At 48.0% G+C, this 21,751-nt stretch overlaps 1 protein-coding gene and 1 long non-coding RNA gene across 2 annotated transcripts; one reads left to right on the top strand and one right to left on the bottom strand.

Annotated features, from left to right (window-relative positions):
* Window positions 1-471: 471 nt before the first annotated feature.
* Window positions 472-3,675, bottom strand: LOC310840256. The gene is made up of 2 exons (XR_014561877.1): window positions 2,449-3,675; window positions 472-1,727 (listed from the first exon to the last, which is right to left on the bottom strand). It is a non-coding gene; the product is annotated as an uncharacterized lncRNA (long non-coding RNA).
* A 4,661-nt stretch (window positions 3,676-8,336) lies between these two features.
* ARF3 (ARF GTPase 3) lies at window positions 8,337-20,745 on the top strand. Its single transcript, XM_083729534.1, has 5 exons — window positions 8,337-8,459; window positions 12,506-12,716; window positions 14,788-14,898; window positions 16,494-16,618; window positions 18,837-20,745. Exons 2-5 carry the CDS (start codon window positions 12,569-12,571, stop codon window positions 18,996-18,998), a joined length of 546 nt encoding a protein of 181 aa, XP_083585660.1. The 5' UTR covers window positions 8,337-8,459; window positions 12,506-12,568; the 3' UTR covers window positions 18,999-20,745.
* The last annotated feature ends 1,006 nt before the right edge of the window (window positions 20,746-21,751 follow it).

Here is a 21,751-nt window from a genome sequence, read left to right on the forward strand (position 1 = left end):
TGGAAAAGCCAAATGGCATTTTACCCCCTGCCCCCAAAATAGCAACGTTTATATATCACTCAAGTGTATTGAAATCTCAACGCAGTTTGCAAGGAAAGCTCCTTGGTGTCTGGCACACCTTCTGGGGACAAATGCAAGAGAGCTTCTCTGCCGTCTTTGAAAATGAAGTGTAGTTTGGGATAGGTTCCATTCATTTAATGGGGATTTGTGTCCTGTGGGTCAGAAGAACTTTCTGGCTTTCCCCATCGCTGCTCTTTACGACACTTTTTTCGCCTTGCCTGATGATACGGACACCACGGAGATTTTCCAGCAGATCCTTCCAAGTCGGGCTTCCTTAACACAGTGGGCTTCTACAAAGTTGTAGCTGCCTCCGAGCTCAGAGTGCTTTTCTTCTTGTTTCCTTTCCAGTAGTTAATTACTAAGGAGAGGTTCCAGACCTCAAGGCCTTTCCGGAAGCTTTGCCCCTTGTTTGCAGTCGTGTATGTCACTGCTGAGATTGTGGCTACGGGAAAGGCACTTTTCACATGCTCAAAGGAACTCAAGATTCGTTTTTTACTGGTGTGTCAGGGTTAAAAGCATCTGTAAATGTTCTGTGACTCGGATTATAAGAACCTTTTTACTCTATTTTTCCTTCGACGTGTTCTGACACTCTTTAGAGAAGCATGCAACCCTTAGATTACCAGAAAAGATCCACTGTGAAACACAGCTTTTAAATATGTAAGTGAATGATTGGTTGCAGTGGAGCAAATCACTCTTTAAAACAATTAGATAATGAGGAAGGAAAAGTGGGGAAATGTCTATGAAACGGAACAGTGTGGTTCTCTTCCAGCCAATCAGGTCTCATGTCTCTTCCACTCCCTCATGCTTTTTGCGTGGGGGGGCGGACCAGGAAGGGGAAAGCAAAGTGGCAGATCATGGACTGTGGTATGGAGTGGACCACCTTCTGCAATTTGCTACAGCAAATGGCACAAACACAACACACACTGGTCCAAACGCATCTTCAGATCCAGTTGGGACATTTTCACAGCCACATCCTTCCTGCACTCCAGTTCGGCTGCACCATAGTGCACAATTGGGAGTTCAGAAAATGTTACTGGGTAAGGCAGGTGCTTTTTGCCACCCTCTCACTATCCTGAAAGTGTTGTTTTGTGTTTTTTAAAGTGGTGCAACTGGTGTCAGTGGCAACAGATTTTGCTGGGAATTATAGGGTGGGAATTGAAGCACTTCTCCACTTTTCCCCATTTGCTTCTCATATTAGCAGACCAGGAAATCTAGTTGCTGACTAGTGCTTTCAATTACGGGATATCCTGCCCCACATATTGTCTTCTCCAGTGCACCTGAAAGATCACAGAGGCTGAGTTTAAGCTTTTTGTGATCTGAAGGCAGAGATCCCCAGCCATTTGCCAGTGTCCTCATCCTGGTCCCAGCCCAAGAGGGACCCACAAGCTGTGAGTCAGGCTGGACCAGGTCTGCTTGCTGAACTCAGCTTGGTCTCCACCCGCAGCCATGACTTCACTTGTGCTGAGTTTCTCTGTGCACTTCAACAGGGAGTGGTTGCATCTGAACACATGGAAAGCTCTGCCAACTGCATATGTGAGACAGTGGGTGGAAGGAGAGGGGAAGCAGTAGGGGAGAGAGGTGTGTTATTGTGGGTGCCACTGAGGGGTGGCTCAGCATTTGACCACTGGGCAGGGAGGGGGCACAGGGTGAACTTCTGTCCATGTCACCTCACAGTATAAACAAAAAAAATTCCTTCCAGTAGCACCTTAAAGACCAACTAAGTCAGTTCTTGGTATGAGCTTTCGTGTGCATGCACACTTCTTCAGATACTGCGGCTCAATGTGGTGCCTTCCATAGTTCCAGTTACAGATAGGTAGCCATGTTGGTCTGCCATAGTCAAAACAAAAAAAATTCCTTCCAGTAGCACCTTAAAGACCAACTAAGTCAGTTCTTGGTATGAGCTTTCGTGTGCATGCACACTTCTTCAGATACTGCGGCTCAATGTGGTGCCTTCCATAGTTCCAGTTACAGATAGGTAGCCGTGTTGGTCTGCCATAGTCAAAACAAAAAAAATTCCTTCCAGTAGCACCTTAAAGACCAACTAAGTCAGTTCTTGGTATGAGCTTTCGTGTGCATGCATGAGCTTGGTATGAGCTTTCGTGTGCATGCACGAGCTTGGTATGAGCTTTCGTGTGCATGCACGAGCTTGGTATGAGCTTTCGTGTGCATGCATGAGCTTGGTATGAGGTTTCGTGTGCATGCACGAGCTTGGTATGAGCTTTCGTGTGCATGCACGAGCTTTTCGTGTGCATGCATTCGTATCTGAAGAAGTGTGCATGCACACGAAAGCTCATACCAAGAACTAACTTAGTTGGTCTTTAAGGTGCTACTGGAAGGAATTTTTTTTGTTTTGACTATGGCAGACCAACACGGCTACCTATCTGTAACCTCACAGTATGTTCATAGCAAAAGTAGGCTTTGGCAGGCTACCTCAAACTGCTTGAAATGTGTTTTAGCAGTAGGCACCAGAGATAAATGTGTTTCGGTTCACTTTTAAAGGCAAATACAGTCATACCTCGGGTTACAGATGCTTCAGGTTCTGTTTTTTCAGGATACAGACGCACCAAAACCCAGAAGTACCAGAACGGATTACTTCCGGGTTTTGGTGGTCGCGCATCCACAGCAGCGCTAAATCACGCTTTGTGCATGCGCAGAAGAACCGAATCACAACCCGCGCCTGCACAGACGCACCGCTGCAGGTTGCGAATGCTGCAGGTTGTGAACGTGCATCCTGCACGGATCACATTCGCAACCCGGGCGTCCATTGTATGCTTCTTAATTCACACTTTCTGAAACAATCCACAAACTGAAGCACAATCATTCTTTGAAATTCACATTTCTCCAAATTCTACAATGCAGTTCTCCAGCCAAGTAATGTGTACAAAAATGCCTATACTGGGATAAAGTGTGCATAGAAATGCAAACATAAAAACATGAATGTTATGGAAATATAAATATTAGGCAAAATAAGCTTTGCAAAAATGAGTATACAATTACTAACATTTGGTATACCAGGAGAAATTCATTCTAAAACGCTGATCAGTTTTCATTAGGACTTTTAAAATCATCTTCATCTTCATCTTCATCTTCATCTTCATCACTACAGGAGAACTTTCCATAGAGTGACAGCAATGACAATTGGCTTTGAATACTAGCATGTGCCATGCTTGTTGCAGTTTTGCACCACACAAGTAATGGGAAGTTAAAGGTAGCCTTCACAGATTTACAGTGCACATTTACTCAGAAGTAAACACTGCATTCAGTGGGACATGCATGCTTATCAGCACTTCTGACTGGGATAGCTCAGGCGGTAGAGTTTGATACTTTTAATCTCAGGATCATGGGTTTGAGCCTCATGGGCAAGAGATTCCTCCACTGCAGGGGGTTGAACCAGATTGGGGTTACCAGACATCCCCGGTTCCCGGGGACAGTCCCTGGATTTGCAAATCTGTCCCTGGACAAATTCCATCCCTGGAATGTCCCAAATTTACAAATCTGTCCCCGGGAAATATGGCAGTGGCAGCCTCAGCAGCCCTGAGCCAGCCTGGTAGCGCAGTTGGCTTTGGCTAGTTTCATGAGCTGCTCGCTGCTGTGGCGCCTGCCATTTTCCCTCACTGGAAGTCTCCATATGATTTGTTGCACACAAGACACATTATATGGGGACTTCCGGTGAGGAAAAATGGTGGGCGCCACGGCAACGAGCAGCTCCTGAAGCCAGCCAGAGCCAACTGCGCTACCAGGCTGGCTCAGGCCTGCTGACTTGCCGCTGCTGCCGCCACTGCCAAAGGGGAACCAGGGACATCCGTCGGTACAGATCTCCTGCCCCCTTCCCCCTTTGTTTTGACTGATCGGGAGTTGCGGGCGGCTGGCCGTTGCCCAGTTTTTAAAAAACTGCGCATTTATGTTTCACAGGGTGCGAAAGAAGGGCTTTGCACCTTGCCTGGCAGAGAAACTGTGTGCCTTGCGCCCCTCCTGGGCAACGGCCGCCCTCTCGTGACTCCCGAGCCTCCCCCAATCTGTCAAAACAAAGGGGGAAGTGGGCAGGAGATTGGGGGGGGGGGCTTTGGGAGTCACGGGTGGGTGGCCGTTGCCCAGGAGTTAAAAAACCTCTGCGCATTTATGTTTCACAGGGTGTGAAAGAAGGGCTTTGCACCTGTATACAATATGCATGTGTGCTTGGGCCCAGGGTCTTTTGCCTCACCATCCCCACTACTGACTCCCTGTTGCTACTAGGCTAAAAAAAAAAAAAAAAAGTGTCCCCGGATTCACTGAAAAAATCTGGTAACCATAGACTAGATGACCCTCAGAAGCTCTTCCAATATGAAATAATACCACTGGGCTTGCACTGTTAGGCTTCTTTGGAAAGAGGACAGCTCAGGCAGGAGACAGATTTTTCTGAGCTGACGTTGGTTTGACAGAGGCATCATTTCCCTTGGCTAACATACATCTCTAGTCAAACATGTTTTGCAGGTTTCTGCATTGTCTCAACAATATGTTTTTACCACAGGTAAAAGCAGGATAACACACAACATGCAACCCTCTTTTAATCTGCCATTAGTTCTCTGAAAATATACAGCTCCCCAATATGGAAGCATAACTTTATTTAAATCTCTCACCACTTTATCTACCAAACTTTCCAGGCCTCAGCACGGAGAAAGCCAACAGCAGCCTATGAAAGCTTACACCACAGTACATTCATGTGGAAGTGTGGAGCTGGATCTAGCTGGTGAATCAGAACATTATTTTCTCCCATCCTTCCCAGGCCAAGTCTGACATTATCTCACTTTTTTTGCCCACAGGGTATTGTGGAGTGATTTGCAAAGGGCTTCACAAGACCCAAAAGTTATCTGATTATTGGGTCTTGTGAAGCTCCTTCCAATGCACTCTGCATGATGGCACTTTCCAAGGGTCTCAGCAGCACCATCTTGCAAAGCCCCTTGATGCCAACTTGAAAAAAATATTGGGGGAGCCAGGTAAGTCTAGCCCTTAATAATCAATCATGACGCTGGGCACACACACCATTTAAATGGTAATGCCCATTAACTTGGGGGAGAGGGCTGGCCCCTTCAAATATTTTATTGGGTGGGCCAAAGGAACCCTGGCTCCTAGGAATTGGCTCCTATGCCCCCTGCATAGTGCTATCTAGCAAGGGAGCTGGCAGATTGCCAGGCCTTGCTGAGCCCCTTGCAAAGCAAAGGACCCTCGCTGTTGGTTCTTTCAGAGCTCTTTGCACAGGGCTTTGCTGATGAGCAGTGCCAGCAACCCCCTGTCTTCAGCAAAGCCAGGTATGGGGTAGGTTGTTGCTGTTGTTTAGTTGTATCCGACTCCTTGTGACCCCCTGGACCAGAGCACGCCAGGCACTCCTGTCTTCCACTGCCTCCCACAGTTTGGTCAAACTCATGTTAATAATAATAATAATAATAATAATAATAATAATAATAATAATAATAATTTATTTATACCCCGCCCATCTGGCTGAGTTTCCCCAGCCACCCTGGGTGGCTCCCAATCAAGTGTTAAAAACAGTACAACGTTAAATATTAAAAACTTCCCTGAACAGGGCTGCCTTAAGATGTCTTCTGAATGTCAGGTAGTTCTTTGACATCTGATGGGAGGGCATCTGATGTTAGTAGCTTTGGGAACACTGCCAAACCATCTCATCCTCTGTCGTCCCCTTCTCCTTGTGCCCTCCATCTTTCCCAACATCAGGGTCTTTTCCAGGGAGTCTTCTCTTCTCATGAGGTGGCCAAAGTATTGGAGCCTCAGCTTCAGGATCTGTCCTTCCAGTGAGCACTCAGGGCTGATTTCCTTCAGAATGGAGAGGTTTGATCTTCTTGCAGTCCATGGGACTCTCAAGAGTCTCCTCCAGCACCAGAATTCAAAAGTATCAATTCTTCAGTGATCACCTTCTTACTCCTTCATGGATCACTGCTTTGTCATGGTGAAGGGGCTTGAATAACTCAGAGAAGCTAGGAACTATGCTGTGCAGGGCCACCCAAGACAGACAGGTCATAATGGAGAGTTTTGATTAAACATGATCCACCTGGAGCAAGAATCGGCAAGCCACTCCAGTATCCCTGCCAGGAAAACTCCATGGACAAAAACAACAGGCATGGGGGAGGTAGGCATGTCCAAAATTGCCTGCTGCACAGTGTATATAGGGCTGGACTAGTATTTTCAGTTGCTACCGAATTCAACTTTCATATTCATAATGCCCATAATTAAATATATTAACTAATTGTTGGATTTGATCCACTGAATCCATTTGCTAGCCTGGTTTGTCCTTAAGGTTTCCACTGCACTGGCAAAAAGCTGGAGCTCAGTTTGTTTGGGGGCACTCACTGTGCCATGACTCAGTGGTTCATTAGCTCTGTGCCACAAGAGCTGGATATCATTATTCTGCTGGTCTCTGCACAGGCTCTGCAAGGCTGGGGGATCTTTGCCATTCTGCTCCTTCTCTAAGATGGGAGTCCAGCAAGATGGAAATTCCCAGATGAATACAGTAAGAAGAGAGTCCGTATAATCATATTGATATAAGCTTATTCACATAAGAAGAGCCTGCTGGATAGACCAGTGGCTCATCTAGTTGAGCATCTTGTTCTCACAGTGGCCAACCTGCAAAGGGAAACCTGCAAACAGGACCACTGCCCACCTGCAGTTCCCAGCAACCTGGTATTCTGACAGTGGAGGTAGAACATAGGTATTGTGCCTGAGAGCCATGGATAGACCTCACCTACATGAATTTGTCTAATCGTCTTTTAAAAGCATCCACGTTGGTGGTCATCACTGCCTCCCATGGGAGTGAGTTAACTATGTGCTGTTAAGAAGTACTTTCCTTTATCTGTCTTGAATCTTGCAACATTCAGCTTCGTTGGATGTCCATGAGTTCCAGAGTTATGAGTGGGAAAAAACAACTCTCCTCTGTTTTCTTCATGTCATACGTAATTTTATAAACCTCTACCATGTTACCTCTTTCTCAACTTTTCTCTAAAAAAGAAAAGTCCCAAATGCTCCAGCCTTTCGTCATAGGGTTCTTCCATCCCCTTGATCATCTTGGTTGCCCTTTGGTGAACCTCTTCCAACTTACAATATCCTTCTTGAGGTGAGGCAACCAGAACTGTACATTACAGTGGTACCTCGAGTTAAAACGCAGACCTCTGGAACAAATTAAGTTTCTAACTAGAGGTACCATTGTATATTCCAAATGTGGCTGCCCCATTGATTTGTATAATCATTGGGTCAACATCTTCATTGACTCAAAGGTTGTGTTCCCAGTCAGACACAGCCAGTTCAAACTCCATGAGCATATTAAGGTTTTTTGCCCCAACATGCCCCCAAAATACTTTATACTTGCTTACATTGAATTACTTTTGCCATTTTGCCACCCATCCACTCAGTTTGGAGAGGTCCTTCTGGAACTCTTCACATTTTTTGTTTGGCCCTGAACAATTTAATATATCACCAAACCTGGCCATGTCACTGTTCATCCCAATTCTAGCTCGTTTATGAACAAGTTAAAAGCCCAGGTCCCAGTATCAGTCCTCGAGGGACTCTGCTTTCTACAGCTCTCCATTTGGTGACTGTCCATTTATTTCCTACTCTCTGCTTCCCACCACTTAACCAATTCCTGATCCACAAAAGGAACCTCTCTCTCCTCTTATTTAACGAGTACTAAACCCAGTATATTTCAAACCAGAGTTGGTCCTTCATTGCCAAACCGAATGTATTAAAAAGTTATAATATCAGATCAATACACTAAAAACTGTGGATCATGTGTATTTATATTTAAATTCTACCTGCACACTTGTATAGACTGTGCTTCTCTAAGCCCCATTCCTGCTGCAGGCTGGCCCTGACTGTGCTTCATAATCTGGGACGTAACATGAAAGCGTGTGCATTCCAAAATGCAGCCATGGTCCTCCGGCAAATCAATCGTCTTGCACCCCAGTTGAAAAGAACGAGATACCTACAAAAGGTGCTGGCTCTCTCAGGAAGGGGGGGGGTGCTGATAGCTCAGTCAGTACAGCACGAGACTCTGAATCTCAGGGTTCTGGGTTCGAGCCCCATGTTGGACGAAAGATTCCTGCATTGCAGGGGGCTGGGCTAGATGACCCTCGGGGTCCCTTCCAACTCCGCCGCCCGAGGCAGCCACGGAGCCGCTTCCCCCGCCCTGCCCACCTGCACCGCCGCAGCTGCTACCATGGAGACGGTGGCGCGGGGCATCTCGCGAGACTCGCCGCCCCCAGGTTTGAGTGTGTGAGTGTGTGGGGGGGCGCGTTCTCGCGAGAGCGTCGTGTCCACGGGCCTGCCTGCTCGCTGCTTCCGGCTGGCAAGCGGGGCTGGGAGTGCAGAGTCAGCTGGGCAGCAGGAGGCGGAGGCGCGCGCAGGAGCAGGAGCAGGTGGGCGCCCGGGCCCCGTTCGCCGGGAGGAGGGGAGCCGAGGGCCGGCGGGAAGCGGGCGGCGGAGCCCTCCCTGCAGGCGCGGGCGACAGAAGCAGGCCGGCCGGGCTCCCGCGGAGGCCGGCTGGGGGCGCGAGGGGCCATTGCGGCAGCGGGAAGAGGCTCTTGCGGGGGGGGGGGGCGTGCGTTGGCCAGGAAAGAGGGGGGGTCTCCGGGAAACGCTTCTCCCCCCTCCTCAACCCCCCTCCCGCCCTTGCCCGGTTGGAGGGAAGGCCAGGGACGGCAAAGTTAGATGGCGCGGGTGGTGGTGGTGTTTTTCTGAGGGGGTGTCGCAATATTTAAACGGGGTGGGGGGGTTTGAGGGGGGGAGTGCCGGGTAGCATGCGGCCCGAGAGGCGCCGCGGGAGCGCGCGCGTTGCGATGTGGGGGTGTCTGGCTGGCTCCTTGCGCTGCGGCGGGCGGGGGTGGGGGCAGCAAGCAGGCGGCGCCCGGCTGGCCCGGCCCGGTGGCAGTTCAGGGCCGGGGTTGCCGGGGAGAGCCGCGGGCTGCGGGCGTGCGCTTGCCAGGCAGCGCGCGCGCGCGTGGGTGGGTGGCTGGCACTCGAGTGGGTGGCGGCGGCGGCGAGGACAGGCGTCGTGCCTTCTCTCCTGAGCGCTGGAGAGGAAGGCTTCGGCACGGGGGCTTGCCACGGAGTGGGAAGGCATGAGGCGCAGGAGCGAGGCCCCCCAAGTGACACCTGGCCTGGGGCATCCTGCCAGTCGGGCCTGCGAGGCCACCTGGGCCTTGAGAAGCTGCTGTGGGAGATGCAGTTACTGTTTCTCGGCTGAAGGGGGCGTCAGTAGCACCCGGCAGAGGCAGGATTCTGGGATGTGTCAGCGCCTTCCCACGCACAAAGCTTCCTGGTTAAATCAAGGGACAAGACACCTGGATATTTTTTATTTATTTATTTTGGAAAAGAAGCAGATGACAGTCGGTTGGGCCAAGGCTGTGTTTGGTCAAAGCCTGAAACAGATCATCCAGGTCTCATGGCAAGGGCAATAGCAAGGCAAATTGCAGGAAGACTTTGTGGGGGTCAGTTTGTTGACTCTGTGGATGTGGCTTCCGACTGAGCTGTCTGGCAATGATGAATGCTGCCATATGTGGCTTGCTTTATGTGACGGGCAGTGCCTGGCACGTGTGCTCTCTTTCCCCCCTCCCTCTGTTTTGCCTTTCATTATTGTGACGCAGGAGAAAGGATCCCTTATAGGTCTCTGCTGACACTGGTATGCTGATCCCACCCTGCCCCCAACGCTAGCTCTCAATCAGGATACTGTTCCCCATCCTGCTTGGGATCCTTCACTCACCAAATGTAGCTTTCCTTATAGGGATGCTGGAATTTAGGTGATTTCTGGGCAGCGGCAATAAGCCATTTACCCAGGTCAGAAGGCATTGCACTCTTCCCCAAACATAGCCACATCATCTGATGTTGAAGCACTTCCCATCTTGCTGAACTGCATACCTCCACCTACTAAGGCATGCTGGGAGTTGTAGTCCCTAGTCTTAAACTAGCAGCATGCACACGAAAGCTCATACCAAGAACTAACTTAGTTGGTCTTTAAGGTGCTACTGGAAGGATTGAAGAAGTGGGCATGCACACGAAAGCTCATACCAAGAACTAACTTAGTTGGTCTTTAAGGTGCTACTGGAAGGATTGAAGAAGTGTGCATGCACACGAAAGCTCATACCAAGAACTAACTTAGTTGGTCTTTAAGGTGCTACTGGAAGGAATTTTTTTTGTTTTGACTATGGCAGACCAACACGGCTACCTATCTGTAACTAGCAGCATTCTGGCATAGATATGCTTGCTTCTACTCATCCGTTTTGTTACACGATAGCAACTTAACCTCACGTACTTGGTGAAGAAAAGAGGTGTGAGTGCCTTGATCCCATCCCATGTTATTCAACTTCAGGAATTTTGGGGACACTTGATAGTTTTTATCCCCCTCCTCAGCCTTTGGCTGATGATATAGAGCCTGCCTTACTTCCACACTTTGTCCTCTTCCACAACTTGTAAGAATCATGGTAGGGCTTCGGAAACAAATTTCATACTCAAATGCTGTTGTCTCAAGTAGCCTGCATTCCTTAAAGGTTCATAAAACAAAAGCCTTTTCATGCAGAGTCATAAAGCCTTATTTGTCTTGTTACCTATGGCCACAGTTGTCTTTAGTTTCTAGTTTGGCAACTGGGGGCTGGGGCTGGACCAGTTGCATTGAGTCACCTTGTTCAAGCCGTCTCCTTTCTAAACTGTAGGGGCCTGAACTTCATTGGGGGAAAAGCTGAGAAATTTCTGGAGGAAAGTAACACAACTGTAGGGGCACTAGATATGATCAGGAATAATCTGATCAGAATCTTGGGGTGCTCATGCTTACCTGAATTTTCTAGAAGTTCAGGTGGTGTTCGGGTAATGTGATTCTTCTGCGTAGAGGAAATAATTGTTCATAACATGCTTGTTCAACAATATAGGGGGTTGAGGATGTGTAGCATTTCTGCTTTCTTGATGTTTTTCAACTGGAAAACTTCACGAGGCTCAAAATTAATTGGTTTTGAATTTTGTATGGCCTTGTGTTTAAGCTTCTGGTTTTAAACACCACCCCCTGTTTACAAATAAAATGGAGCCCTTGGTTTGTTGGGCTTGCTTAGGGATAGATGACAATTGCAACTTCGAAACTGCCTGGTTTGCCTGTTATAGTATCCATTTATTGTGTGACAAATTTTATGAAATGATACTTTTCTTTTAAGACATGGGGGAACCCCATCATACATTGCTGTTTGTATGTTTGTGGGATTCGTCAAGTTGGTTATAAGTTGTGAGCTTCTTCAGGGGTAGAAATGGATGGTGCTCATTGAAAAGGTAAGAAAAGATTATGTTCACATCCACACTATACATTTAAAGCACACTCAACGCACAATTAAAGCACATGACTCTCCCCCTGGCAAAAAAGAATCATGGGAACTGTTGTTTGTTAAGGGTGCTGGGAATTGTAGCTTTGTGAGGGGCTTTGGTAAACTTTGGTTCCCAGGATTCTTTTTGGGAAACTGTGCTTTGAATGTATGGTCTGGTTGTGACCAGAGTGGGTCTTTGTTTAGCCTGCATGAAGGATCTTCAGGCGGGAATAATTTTGCATTACCATCAAAGGGAGGGCTTTTGAAGAGCCATTTGCCTCCTGGTAAGCAAGCATTGCCTCCAGAAGACCAGCCGGGTCTTGATGAAGAGAAAAAGAATTGGCATAATATCCTTTCAGGCGGTTGCAGTGTCACAAATGAAAAACAAAATTTTGTGGGTGGGCTGTGTTGTAATCAGTTATTAACTTTTGTGATATTCATTTGTAGGGCTGGCTTAAGTTGCAGAAGGTGTGGCTTTCAGTTCAGCAAAGCCTTCCTCCTGCTTGAAAGAAGATTCCTTTCGAAAGAGGTTTCCAATGGAGTCTTAGATCCACGCATCAGATTACCCTGCGTTTGTGAATAACCTACAGGCAGATTCAATACCGCAGGAAGAACTTCACTATCTTCTGCATACTTCCTGTGGAGTCTGTGTTTCTTGCAGGGGGTAAGGAAATTGTAGCTCTCCAAATGTTGCTGGACTACAACTCCCGTAATCCCTGGCTATTGACCATGTCTGCTAGGGCTGATGGGAGTTGGAGTCCGACAGCATCTGGAGAGCCACAATAACAATTGGCTGCTGAATGTGTGGCCAGGTGTTCTATGCTTGCGTGTGTGAGCCCAGCCTTAAAGGAAGATGCAAAACTCATCATATTGCTTCAGGCTTATCTCTTCTTGTAGGACCTGCTAGTCCAGTCTTCTCCAGCTTGGTGCCCTCCAGCTCCCATCAACCCTGATCATTGGCCATTCTGGCTAGTGATGATGGTAGGAGTTGGGAGTCGTAACAACATCTGACAGGCTCCAGTTTGGGGGAGACTGGAAATCCATGATGGGCAAGTCTCAGGAGCATTGTTCTGGATGTTGTTACTGCCATGCCTCCGACTAATAGCCTTTCTCCATTGTCACAGGACTTGTCCTTTGACACCGACTGGACAGAAGAAGCCAAGTCCTGCACTGTTGAACCTGCCGCCATGGGGAACATATTTGGAAACCTGCTCAAGAGCCTGATTGGCAAGAAGGAAATGCGCATCCTCATGGTGGGTCTGGATGCTGCTGGGAAGACCACCATCCTCTACAAGCTCAAGCTGGGAGAGATCGTCACCACCATCCCTACTATCGGTACAGCCTCTTGCCTACTACCAGTACAGTATGGGGAACTGCTTCCCGCCCCCTTCCTTTTCCCAGGGTTGAATTGAAGCCAGGCCATAGGATGTAACTTCAGCACAGCAGTATCAGCAAGCACCTTACTCCCCCATGGGACCCATTGCATCCCGTCTTCCCTACTGCCCCTGGGATTCAGTCCCAGTCCTATGAAAGCGGTGTGCTGAGGGGGGTCTGCTAAGTTAAAGCAATTTCTCTGTCATTTGTACTAGTCTGTTCCCTCCCTGACGGAGCACACAGCAGGCTTAATTAGGGTGACTCACAGAACCAGGAGCCGCTAGATCCAGAGGAGAACTTGTAAACATGCACATGGCACACAGAACCCTGCCTGCCCTGCCAGCGATTTGCCCAAATTTGATTGATTATTGCCATTCCAAGCTTCCATCTCCAGCTTTGGAAAAGGCACCTTGCTGGGGCAGGGTCTCCCTAGCAGTTGAGGGTCTTGTTCCTGGTCAGGAAGAAGAATCTTGCCAGCTCACTCAATTCCTGGGGTGGTATTGAGTGGGCTGGCAGGCTTTAAGCAGAGATGGTTGTTGCTTCTGCACTTCTCAAAAGCACATTTATCTCAAAGCCCATTGGAGCCGTGGGAACTTAAGAAGAGCCCAGATAGACCAAGGGTCTCTCTGGCCCACCAGTGGCTGGCCAGCGTAATGTCTGGTCAGGGCATGATGAGGAGAACAACCTTCCCTCAGCAGCTGGTTTCCAGAGGTACCTTCCTCCTCAAATGTAGAAATTCCATTTCAGCTATGAATTATGCCTCTGATATGTTACTGTAATCTCGGGATCACAACAGGACTGGCTGGTTTGGTCTTTCCTCAACCTTTTAACTGAAACAAAAAACCATGGCTGGTTTTATGGATTTGAAAGGGAAGTTTGGAAACATTTATAGCATTGTTGTTAATGGCTCAGAAACAAGGAAAATTGGGGTGGGGGCCCCTCTGTGAGGCCATTACGAGTGCAATTGGTTATGCGCTGTTGCTGCGCAACCTCCATTCATCAGCGGTGCCTGTGCTGTGGAAGGAAACAGATTGTGGAGCACTAGCGCTCCCTGGATTGCACCATCTGATTTTTATCCAGCTATGTTGGAAAGGGTGACTCATTATTCAGAATATTTTAAAGAGTTAGTCACATTGGAGCCCATGGGTTAAATTCAACAAGGTAATTACATGAGCAGAATGGCTCTTGTTTGCACTAAAGAACTTCCCATTCCTCTTGTTCCCTGTGTGTGACCCCCCCCCCCCCACAGATACCTGCCCCCACTCTGCTCCAGAAGAGCTTTTTAGAAGGACATATGGACCCCAGGACAGATTTTGGGATTATGTGGGGGGCACACGGAGAGAGGAGTGGGAGGACATGTTCCGTGGCACAAGCAGAAGTTCTGTGTGTGCAGTGACTTCACTGGATACAACCCTGTGGTTTCTTGAACCTACTGTTGGACTGTAGCTAAAGTTCTACATGGAAACAAGTCAATTTGGTCAACAAGTGCTTAATCTTCTTCATGGTAACATGCTCACTGGTGAACGCATCTTACTGGTGAAGCTTGAAGAGCAAACTAAGATCCCTTTTTTATTTAATTTTGCCAAATTATTTGTTGAGAACAAATCTTGCCTCATAAAGTGTTTTTATTATTACTAAATTCGTATACCGCCCTCCATCCGTAGATCTCAGGGCAGTTCCCAAAGTACAATTTAAAACATTTAGAATATCCCTCTCTGGCATTACCAATGCATAAAATGAGAACCAAAAAATAGTTGAACCATGCCGTTGAACCATAGCCTCAGTTTATGGCAACCTCTAATGGCCACACTTGTTGCCTTTCTGTTGTCAACCAAAGAACCTGCCAACTGAAGTCTGAACTAGAACTGAAAGCAAGACAGGCCTGCCTGCCAATTCTGGGGCCTATGCAAAATCATGCTAATACTTGGTGTGTTGTCTTTAAATGTGGAATGCTTGGTTGTCTCTAGCTCAGAGGGAGGGCTGAGTCCCTTGTCGTGCTAAACTTGGTTCTTAACCTGCTGCTCTTCTTCAGGGTTCAATGTGGAGACGGTGGAGTACAAGAACATCAGCTTCACCGTGTGGGATGTTGGTGGCCAGGACAAGATACGGCCCTTGTGGCGGCACTACTTCCAAAACACCCAAGGTATGGGATTTACCAAGCTCCTCTCCCCCCATCACCTTCCAGCTTGGCATGGCTCTGGGCTTGTTTTCACCCTTGGGATGCCTTGGGCACAGCAACCCCCGGACTCAGTTAAACCCCTGATTTGTTGACTTGAGGCAACTTGGCCAGAGTGCTTTGCTGCTCCTATCCCAGGATGTTTAAACAGGAGCAGGTGCCTCTCTCACTGAGGTGTGGATCTCACAATTCCAAAGAGAAACAAAGTGACTTGCAAGCAAAGGGTCATCAGGACTGCGTGGCTGAAAACTTCCCTTGGGAGGGAGTGGTATGTCCTTGCTTGGAGGTTTTTCAGCAGAGGTTGGATGGCCATCTGTCCTGCATGCTTTAGTTGAGACTGGGGTCCCTTGCCACTTGCAATTGTTCATTTTGAGCTCTATTGAATTCTGGGAGCTGTAGTTTGTTGAGGGTGCCTGAGAGTTGTTAGGAGATCCCTATCCCCGTCCTAAAGCTACAGTTTCCAGAGATCATAGAATTGTAGAGTTGGAAGGGACCCCGAGGGTCATCTAGTTCAACCCCCTGTCCCAAGCAGTCTCTGAGTGGACCCAAACCACCAACCTTCGGGTTAACAGCTAGACACAATTCACATGGGGCTCTAGTACTTTTGAGGGTCTCCTAAGAACTCTCAGCATCCTTAACAAATCGCAGCTCCCAGAATTCCTTGGGGGATGTCATGGCTTTTCAAAGTGCTAACATAGTGCTTTGAATGTACATTGTGAATGTGGCCTGGGGTAGGATGCAGGTGGAGCCGGACAGCATAACACCGAATAAATTTCAGCCCTGCGGCGCTGGCATTGTAGGTTGACTCTGGGACCATACAATCAAGATTCTGTAGCTATCAGGCAGCCTCTGTTTTCCTGAGCTTCAGCATCTTGCATGGGAGGCCTTCCTGAAGGGGTGGTGGGGTTAATTGGCCTTGGTTTAACACATGCTTCTTGTTTTTAGTCAGACAATGCCCCTGGACAATTGAGAGATCTGTTTAAAACTTGGAGTGCTCATTCAGGACATGAATTCTATCTTTCAAGTTTGAAAACAAGCCCATCCCTCCATTTCTTTGTGTGTATGTGTTGGTAGGGCAGGGCAGGGAGTAAAAAACAACAAAAAACCAAAGAGAAAAACGTTCACAGAGTTGCTGAAAGGCTGTGTGGTTGCGAAGGCCACTCAAAGCCTGAGATTTTTCTAAGAGACTTCACTTTTCCTTGAGAGGAAGGGCTGTGAGTTTCCATTGGGTAACTTTTTTCCTTCCATCTCTTGAAAAAAATGGGGTTGAGGACTGGCTTGCATCCTCACTTCTGCCTTTCCAGATGGTTAGATCTTTTGAGCAGCTGGCCTGCCCTTTGCAGTCTCCAGAGTTCCTCACATGTTAATTCTTTATTGTTTATTAAATTTGTATACCTCCCTGTATCCACTGGTCTCACGTTCTTTAATCCCATTTCCACTCCACATCCTCATACTTTGCTTGCAAGATATCTCTCTCTCTCTCTCTCTCTCTCTCTCTCTCTCTCTCTCTCTCTCTCTCATATACCTTGTGTCCCTTCATCCTCAGCCTTTCTTGCTTTCAGGTCTGATCTTTGTGGTGGACAGCAATGATCGGGAGCGGGTGAACGAGGCTCGCGAGGAGCTGATGCGGATGCTGGCAGAGGATGAACTGCGAGATGCTGTTCTCCTTGTCTTTGCTAACAAACAGGTTGGTCCAGAGTGAAAGGTGGGGTGCTCCAGAACATCGGAGATTGGTGGGGAGTCAGTTGAGCCTATTTGATGGGCTGATCTGATCTAGGTCTCTGTGCCTGCCTGCCTGCCTCTGGTAAGCAAACATGCCTCTAGCACTGCGATTTGGCGAGGAATGCATGGTAACATATTGGCCTCCTGGCAGACTGCGTTTGACTGTCTTGGGAGTGCAGTAACAAAGTGCTACTGACCCATTCTGTAGGGCAGAGACAGGCAGAAGAAAGATTTACAAGTAAATACCTTTGCATGAGATTGGCAAGAGTTTCTAACTCTCAGTGTTTTTAACAACATCACTAATAAAATTGTCCATCCCGTTGTCCCCGTCCCGTCCCCACTCCAGTCACCTGCTGAAATGAAACTAACAAGGCATTTGTATGAAAGAACGGTGGACTCGTTTCATCTCTTGTATTGAAAGCAAATTCCTAGGCTCTGAATGTGCTCAGAGGCACTCTGTTCTTTAATTATAACTGTTCGTCTCGTGTACCTGACTCATGGTAGTAGATCTTCAAGTTCTAGTTTAAAAAATGAAGGAGATTTGACATGTCTGAAGTCTGCCCACTCCACCTCTGGGACGGAGGTGCAAAACCTGTGACTGCAGATGTTTGTTGGACTACTAACTCCTATTATTCCTGGGTGTTATTCTCTCAGGCTGGCTGGAACTAATGGGAGTTCAGAGTCTCAAAAACAGTTGGAGGGACACCGGTTCCCCATCCCTTCTCTAGTGGAATTTGGAGCCTTTGGCTGAAAACCCAGGCATGAACCTGTATAATCTCAAGAAGGACTCTGTGGAACATGCTGGCTTCTCTTTAGGTGGCTAAGATTTTCCCGTGGGCCATTGGGACAAACGGACACCTGCATCATACATGGTGTGGGGCAGCACTGAAACCTACAAACTGTGGGGTGTGGAAATGTGTATACTGCCATGCTGTTGAGCCTTTTCCGGAGTAAGAAACTTTGGTTGTAGGATTCCATGCAGCTCCTCGCAATAGCTGTTCAGAAGGAAAGCGCAGTTGCTGCTTTTGCCCATGTGCATTCTGTGCAGATGAGGGGCTATTGTTGGGTGCAGGACTGAGCAAAACAAATCATGTTCTTTTGTGGCTGCAAAAATAAGTGCATGGATAATTCAATGCTGTGTGTGCACTGTGATTCTGTGGGAGTGCACGTAAGATAGTGGTATGGGTTTTGAATCCTGTTTCCTTAGCTCCCGGATTTATGTGTGTCCAAAGCAAATTTCTAGCCCTTTGGATTGCAATAATGGACTAGGAAGTGTGTGGGCCCGGCCTGGTTACATCAAAGGAGTTGTTCAGTAAGAGTTCCTTTTGACTGATGCATCAGTTCCTCTGTGAAGCAACTCCACTTGTTCCTCCCTGTGAATAGCAGAATGAACTGTGCAAAATAGTACTTAAAAACAATTATATGCCACCCTTCAATCTTAGTTTTCAGGTGGGTTTTCCGAGTAAACAAGAGAATAATATTGATACGATTTAAAGCAACATTAAAAAACATCAAACTTGCTTGTAAATGTCCTTATAACACTTTTCAAAAGTCTGGGAGAGTAAAAAATGGGATGTAAAAGATAACTAGGCAAGCCTCTGGGGGGTAAGAGTTCCAGAGGTGGGGAACCACAACTAATAAGATATTCCCTCTGGTCACCAACCTGCCTCATGTGGAGGAGGCCATTGGCAGATGGCATTAGAGGTTTTCTACAGGAGCAGGCAGGGGTGGAATCTGTTTCAATTTTGACTACCTTGGTAGCCAGTTTACTAACTTACATACATACTTGTTAGTGCAGAGCAGGCAGAACCCATGGGCAACGCTTGGTGAAATCTGAAAGGTGGGTGGGTGGGGAGGGCTTCATCGCCAGGCAGGCATTTTAAGCTCTTCCTGTATGGAGTTTGGCTACTGAGCTACCAGCAAATCTTAGGAGGCTTGAAGAAGGAAGGAAGGGGCAGCTAGATGGTGCCTCTAGCAAAAATGGACACTTCTTACCAGGGCTGTAATTATCTGGAAATGCTCCCGCCACTGGGTCAGTTGCCACTGACTCAAACCCACATTGGGTCCTAAATTGATTTTTGAGGGCGCCTCTTTGAGGCTGGCTTCCTCTTTCTCCTCTCCCCGCCTTTCTTCTTGGGTAGTTGAACTCTCTGGTCTTTTTCTGCCTCCTCTTCTCCACCCAGGACCTCCCCAACGCCATGAACGCGGCAGAAATCACGGACAAGCTGGGCCTGCATTCGCTGCGCCATCGCAACTGGTACATCCAGGCCACTTGTGCCACCAGCGGAGACGGTCTCTACGAGGGCTTGGATTGGCTGGCCAACCAGCTGAAGAACAAGAAATGAGCGCAGGGGTGGTGGTGGGGCTAAGCCCCCTCACTTGTTGGTTCCATTATGGGTTGATTCCCCCCCTTCCCCAACCCCCCTCTCCCCTTCCCCAACTTCCTTTTCCCTATTGGGTTTGCTTTTCCTTGCCGGCACCGGTTGCTGTGGGGGTTGGGGTGGGTAGGGGGGGGCTGGGGTTAACTTTTGGTTTCTCTCTCTCTCTTTTTCTCATATTCTGGCTCTGCCGGGATTTTTTGCACGGTCTCTGTGTGTGTGTGTGATAAATATATATATAGAGATAATAAAATATATGGGTGTGGTGGGAGGGTTGGGGCAAGTGGGGGGTTTGGGTGCCGATTCTGTGGCCTTTCTTTTTCTCTCTCTTTTGTTTCCTTTTCTATTTTGTTGGTCAGTTTTGTATTTTCTTGGTGGTCTGTGAAGCTTGGTTCTCTCTCTCTCTCTCTCTCTCTTTTTTTTTTTTTGACCGGAGGTGACCAATACTCAGTGGCAGCTGCTGCTTTCTTGCATTTGTGTGCTGCGCTTTGGGTTGCAGCGAAGGGACCTAGGTGGTGAAGCCGGGGACTTAAAAAGGGTGTGTGTGTGTGTGTGTGTGTGTGTATGTGTATATATATATATCTGCAATATGTGCGGGGGGGGGGAGGGAACAGAGACCGATTAGTGCAAGGAGGGGGCATTCTAGGAAATGGATCTGCAGGTGATCAAAGGCCCCTTTCTCCTTCTCTTCCCAGATTGGGGCAATGTTCTGGAGGGAGAGCAATGCTACTACTTCATTCTGTCCCCAACCCCCCAATTGTATTCTTTCTGTCCCTGTATATATATATTTTTGTTGGGCAGTGACCCCTGCTGGCAACAATTGAGATTGCAGCAATGCTGAACGCCCTCCTTGCTCTTCCTTCCCCGAATCCGTCGCCTTGTTAACAGCATCCTCATGAGTGGCCCAGGACGGTTAGTTGCTTTTTTAATGCTGCTGATGGACTTGAAACATTTGCACTCCAACTTCTTAGACCAAATGGCACCGGAGCCCTTGATAATGCACCTCTCCTGAGCCCCATCAATTCCTTACTGTTTTGCTCCCTTCCTGGAAAACAGAACAGGGCTTGGTGGTGATTGGTGCAGGCTGCCGCAGTAAATTTGGGACCAATGCTATCGTAAAGCTGCCCATGCAGATGCTAACTGCACATTTTTTTCCTGGTTTGGCCTGCTCTTTCCAGCCAAGGGGAGCATGTGCAAGGGTGCCCCCTGCCCCGGCCCTTGGCAGCTTCAAAAGGTTGGCTCTTTGGTAATGTTGCTGCTTACTCCATGGATATCTCCCAGTTGGACAGAACATTCCATCCTTCCTCCGAAACACTCCTTCTGTTGCAAGATTCCTTTTCCATGATGGGGGAAGTTGGAAGAGTTGTATTTTCCCCCCTTTTTAATTTTAGGGGATAATGATTGTATTAGGGTTAAACCCAGGTCACTGCATGCAACTTTCTGGTCACCCCCTTCCTCTGGACAGTGTTGGTACTGTGTGTTCCCTTCCCCCACCCTGGCAAATAGTATTTATTCCTCTTTTTCTCTTCTCCCTACCCAGCTTCAGCCCCCTTTGCTTGGTGTAAAGTGGTTTCCTCCTCTCCCCACCCCCTTCTGATTTGTTCATTCTCTGGGCCATGGCTCCCTATATGTGATTTTCTCGCCCCCTCTCCGAACAGTTGGATGCACCACGACCTCTGTGCACTCCCATTGGATATTAAACTTGTTTTATGTAGCAGCTGGCTCTAGTCTGGTGTTTGTGGGTTTGGGGCAAGTGATTTATATGTTCTGCAGCTTTCTCAATATGAACTTGCCTTTCTTGATGACTGTTTTCACACGAGCAAAGTGCAAAGAGGATTAGGTACATTTAGAAGCTTTTGGCGTGCGACAGTGGCCTATCCCTGGGAATGACTTTGACTGTCCAGCTAAACCAGGTGAGAGGTAGCTGTTGGGTCTCAAACCCTCTGTGATTTAGGAACATGGAGCAGATGAGACCAACAGTGGGTCCAGTGGTCAAGAAGGCAGTTTCTGCACGTGCTGTAAAGGGACGCTAGGGGCAGATGGGGCTCCTCAGCCTGGAAAGATAACCCATCTAGGAGAAGGAAAACTCTTATCCTAAAACTCCTCTGCCTTGTGTGATATTTTCAGGTGAAGAAAAGACAAAAGAGTAAACCCTACACAAATCCAGAGTGGAGTCCCTAAAACAGTGGGATGGTTCCTTTTACGCCTCCATCCAGCAGCTCCTGCAGCCAGGCTGGTGCCAAACATCTTGCTCTGCTTTCTTTTGGACCACATCAGTGAGTCCGAGAGAGGGGTCTTGTCGTCTGGGCAGCCCAGGACCTCCATACACACTGGCCGGATTTGCTCCCCAGAGAGGTCACTATGGTGCTGCTAATTCAGTGGTTTGGCTTCACTCCCAGACACCACCACACTGTCGAGTTCTGGGCACCACAATTTAAGAAGGATATTGACAAGCTGGAAGGTGTGCAGAGGAGGGCAACCAAGATGATCAAGGGTCTGGAAACCAAGCCTTGTGAGGCACAGTGGAGAGAGCTGGGTATGTTTAGCCTGGTAAAGAGGGAACTGAGAGGAGATATATAGCCATCTTCAAGTACCTTAAGGGCTGTTAATGTGGTGGATGGAGCAAGCTTGTTTTCTCCTGCTCTGGAAGATAGGAAACAAACAGAGGCTTCAAGTTACAAGAAAGGAGATCCTGACTAAACACCAGGAAGAACTTTCTT

The sequence above is a fragment of the Podarcis gaigeae genome (assembly GCF_964106915.1).
Source record: "Podarcis gaigeae genome assembly, chromosome: 2".
Classification (NCBI taxonomy): Eukaryota; Metazoa; Chordata; class Lepidosauria; order Squamata; family Lacertidae; genus Podarcis; species Podarcis gaigeae.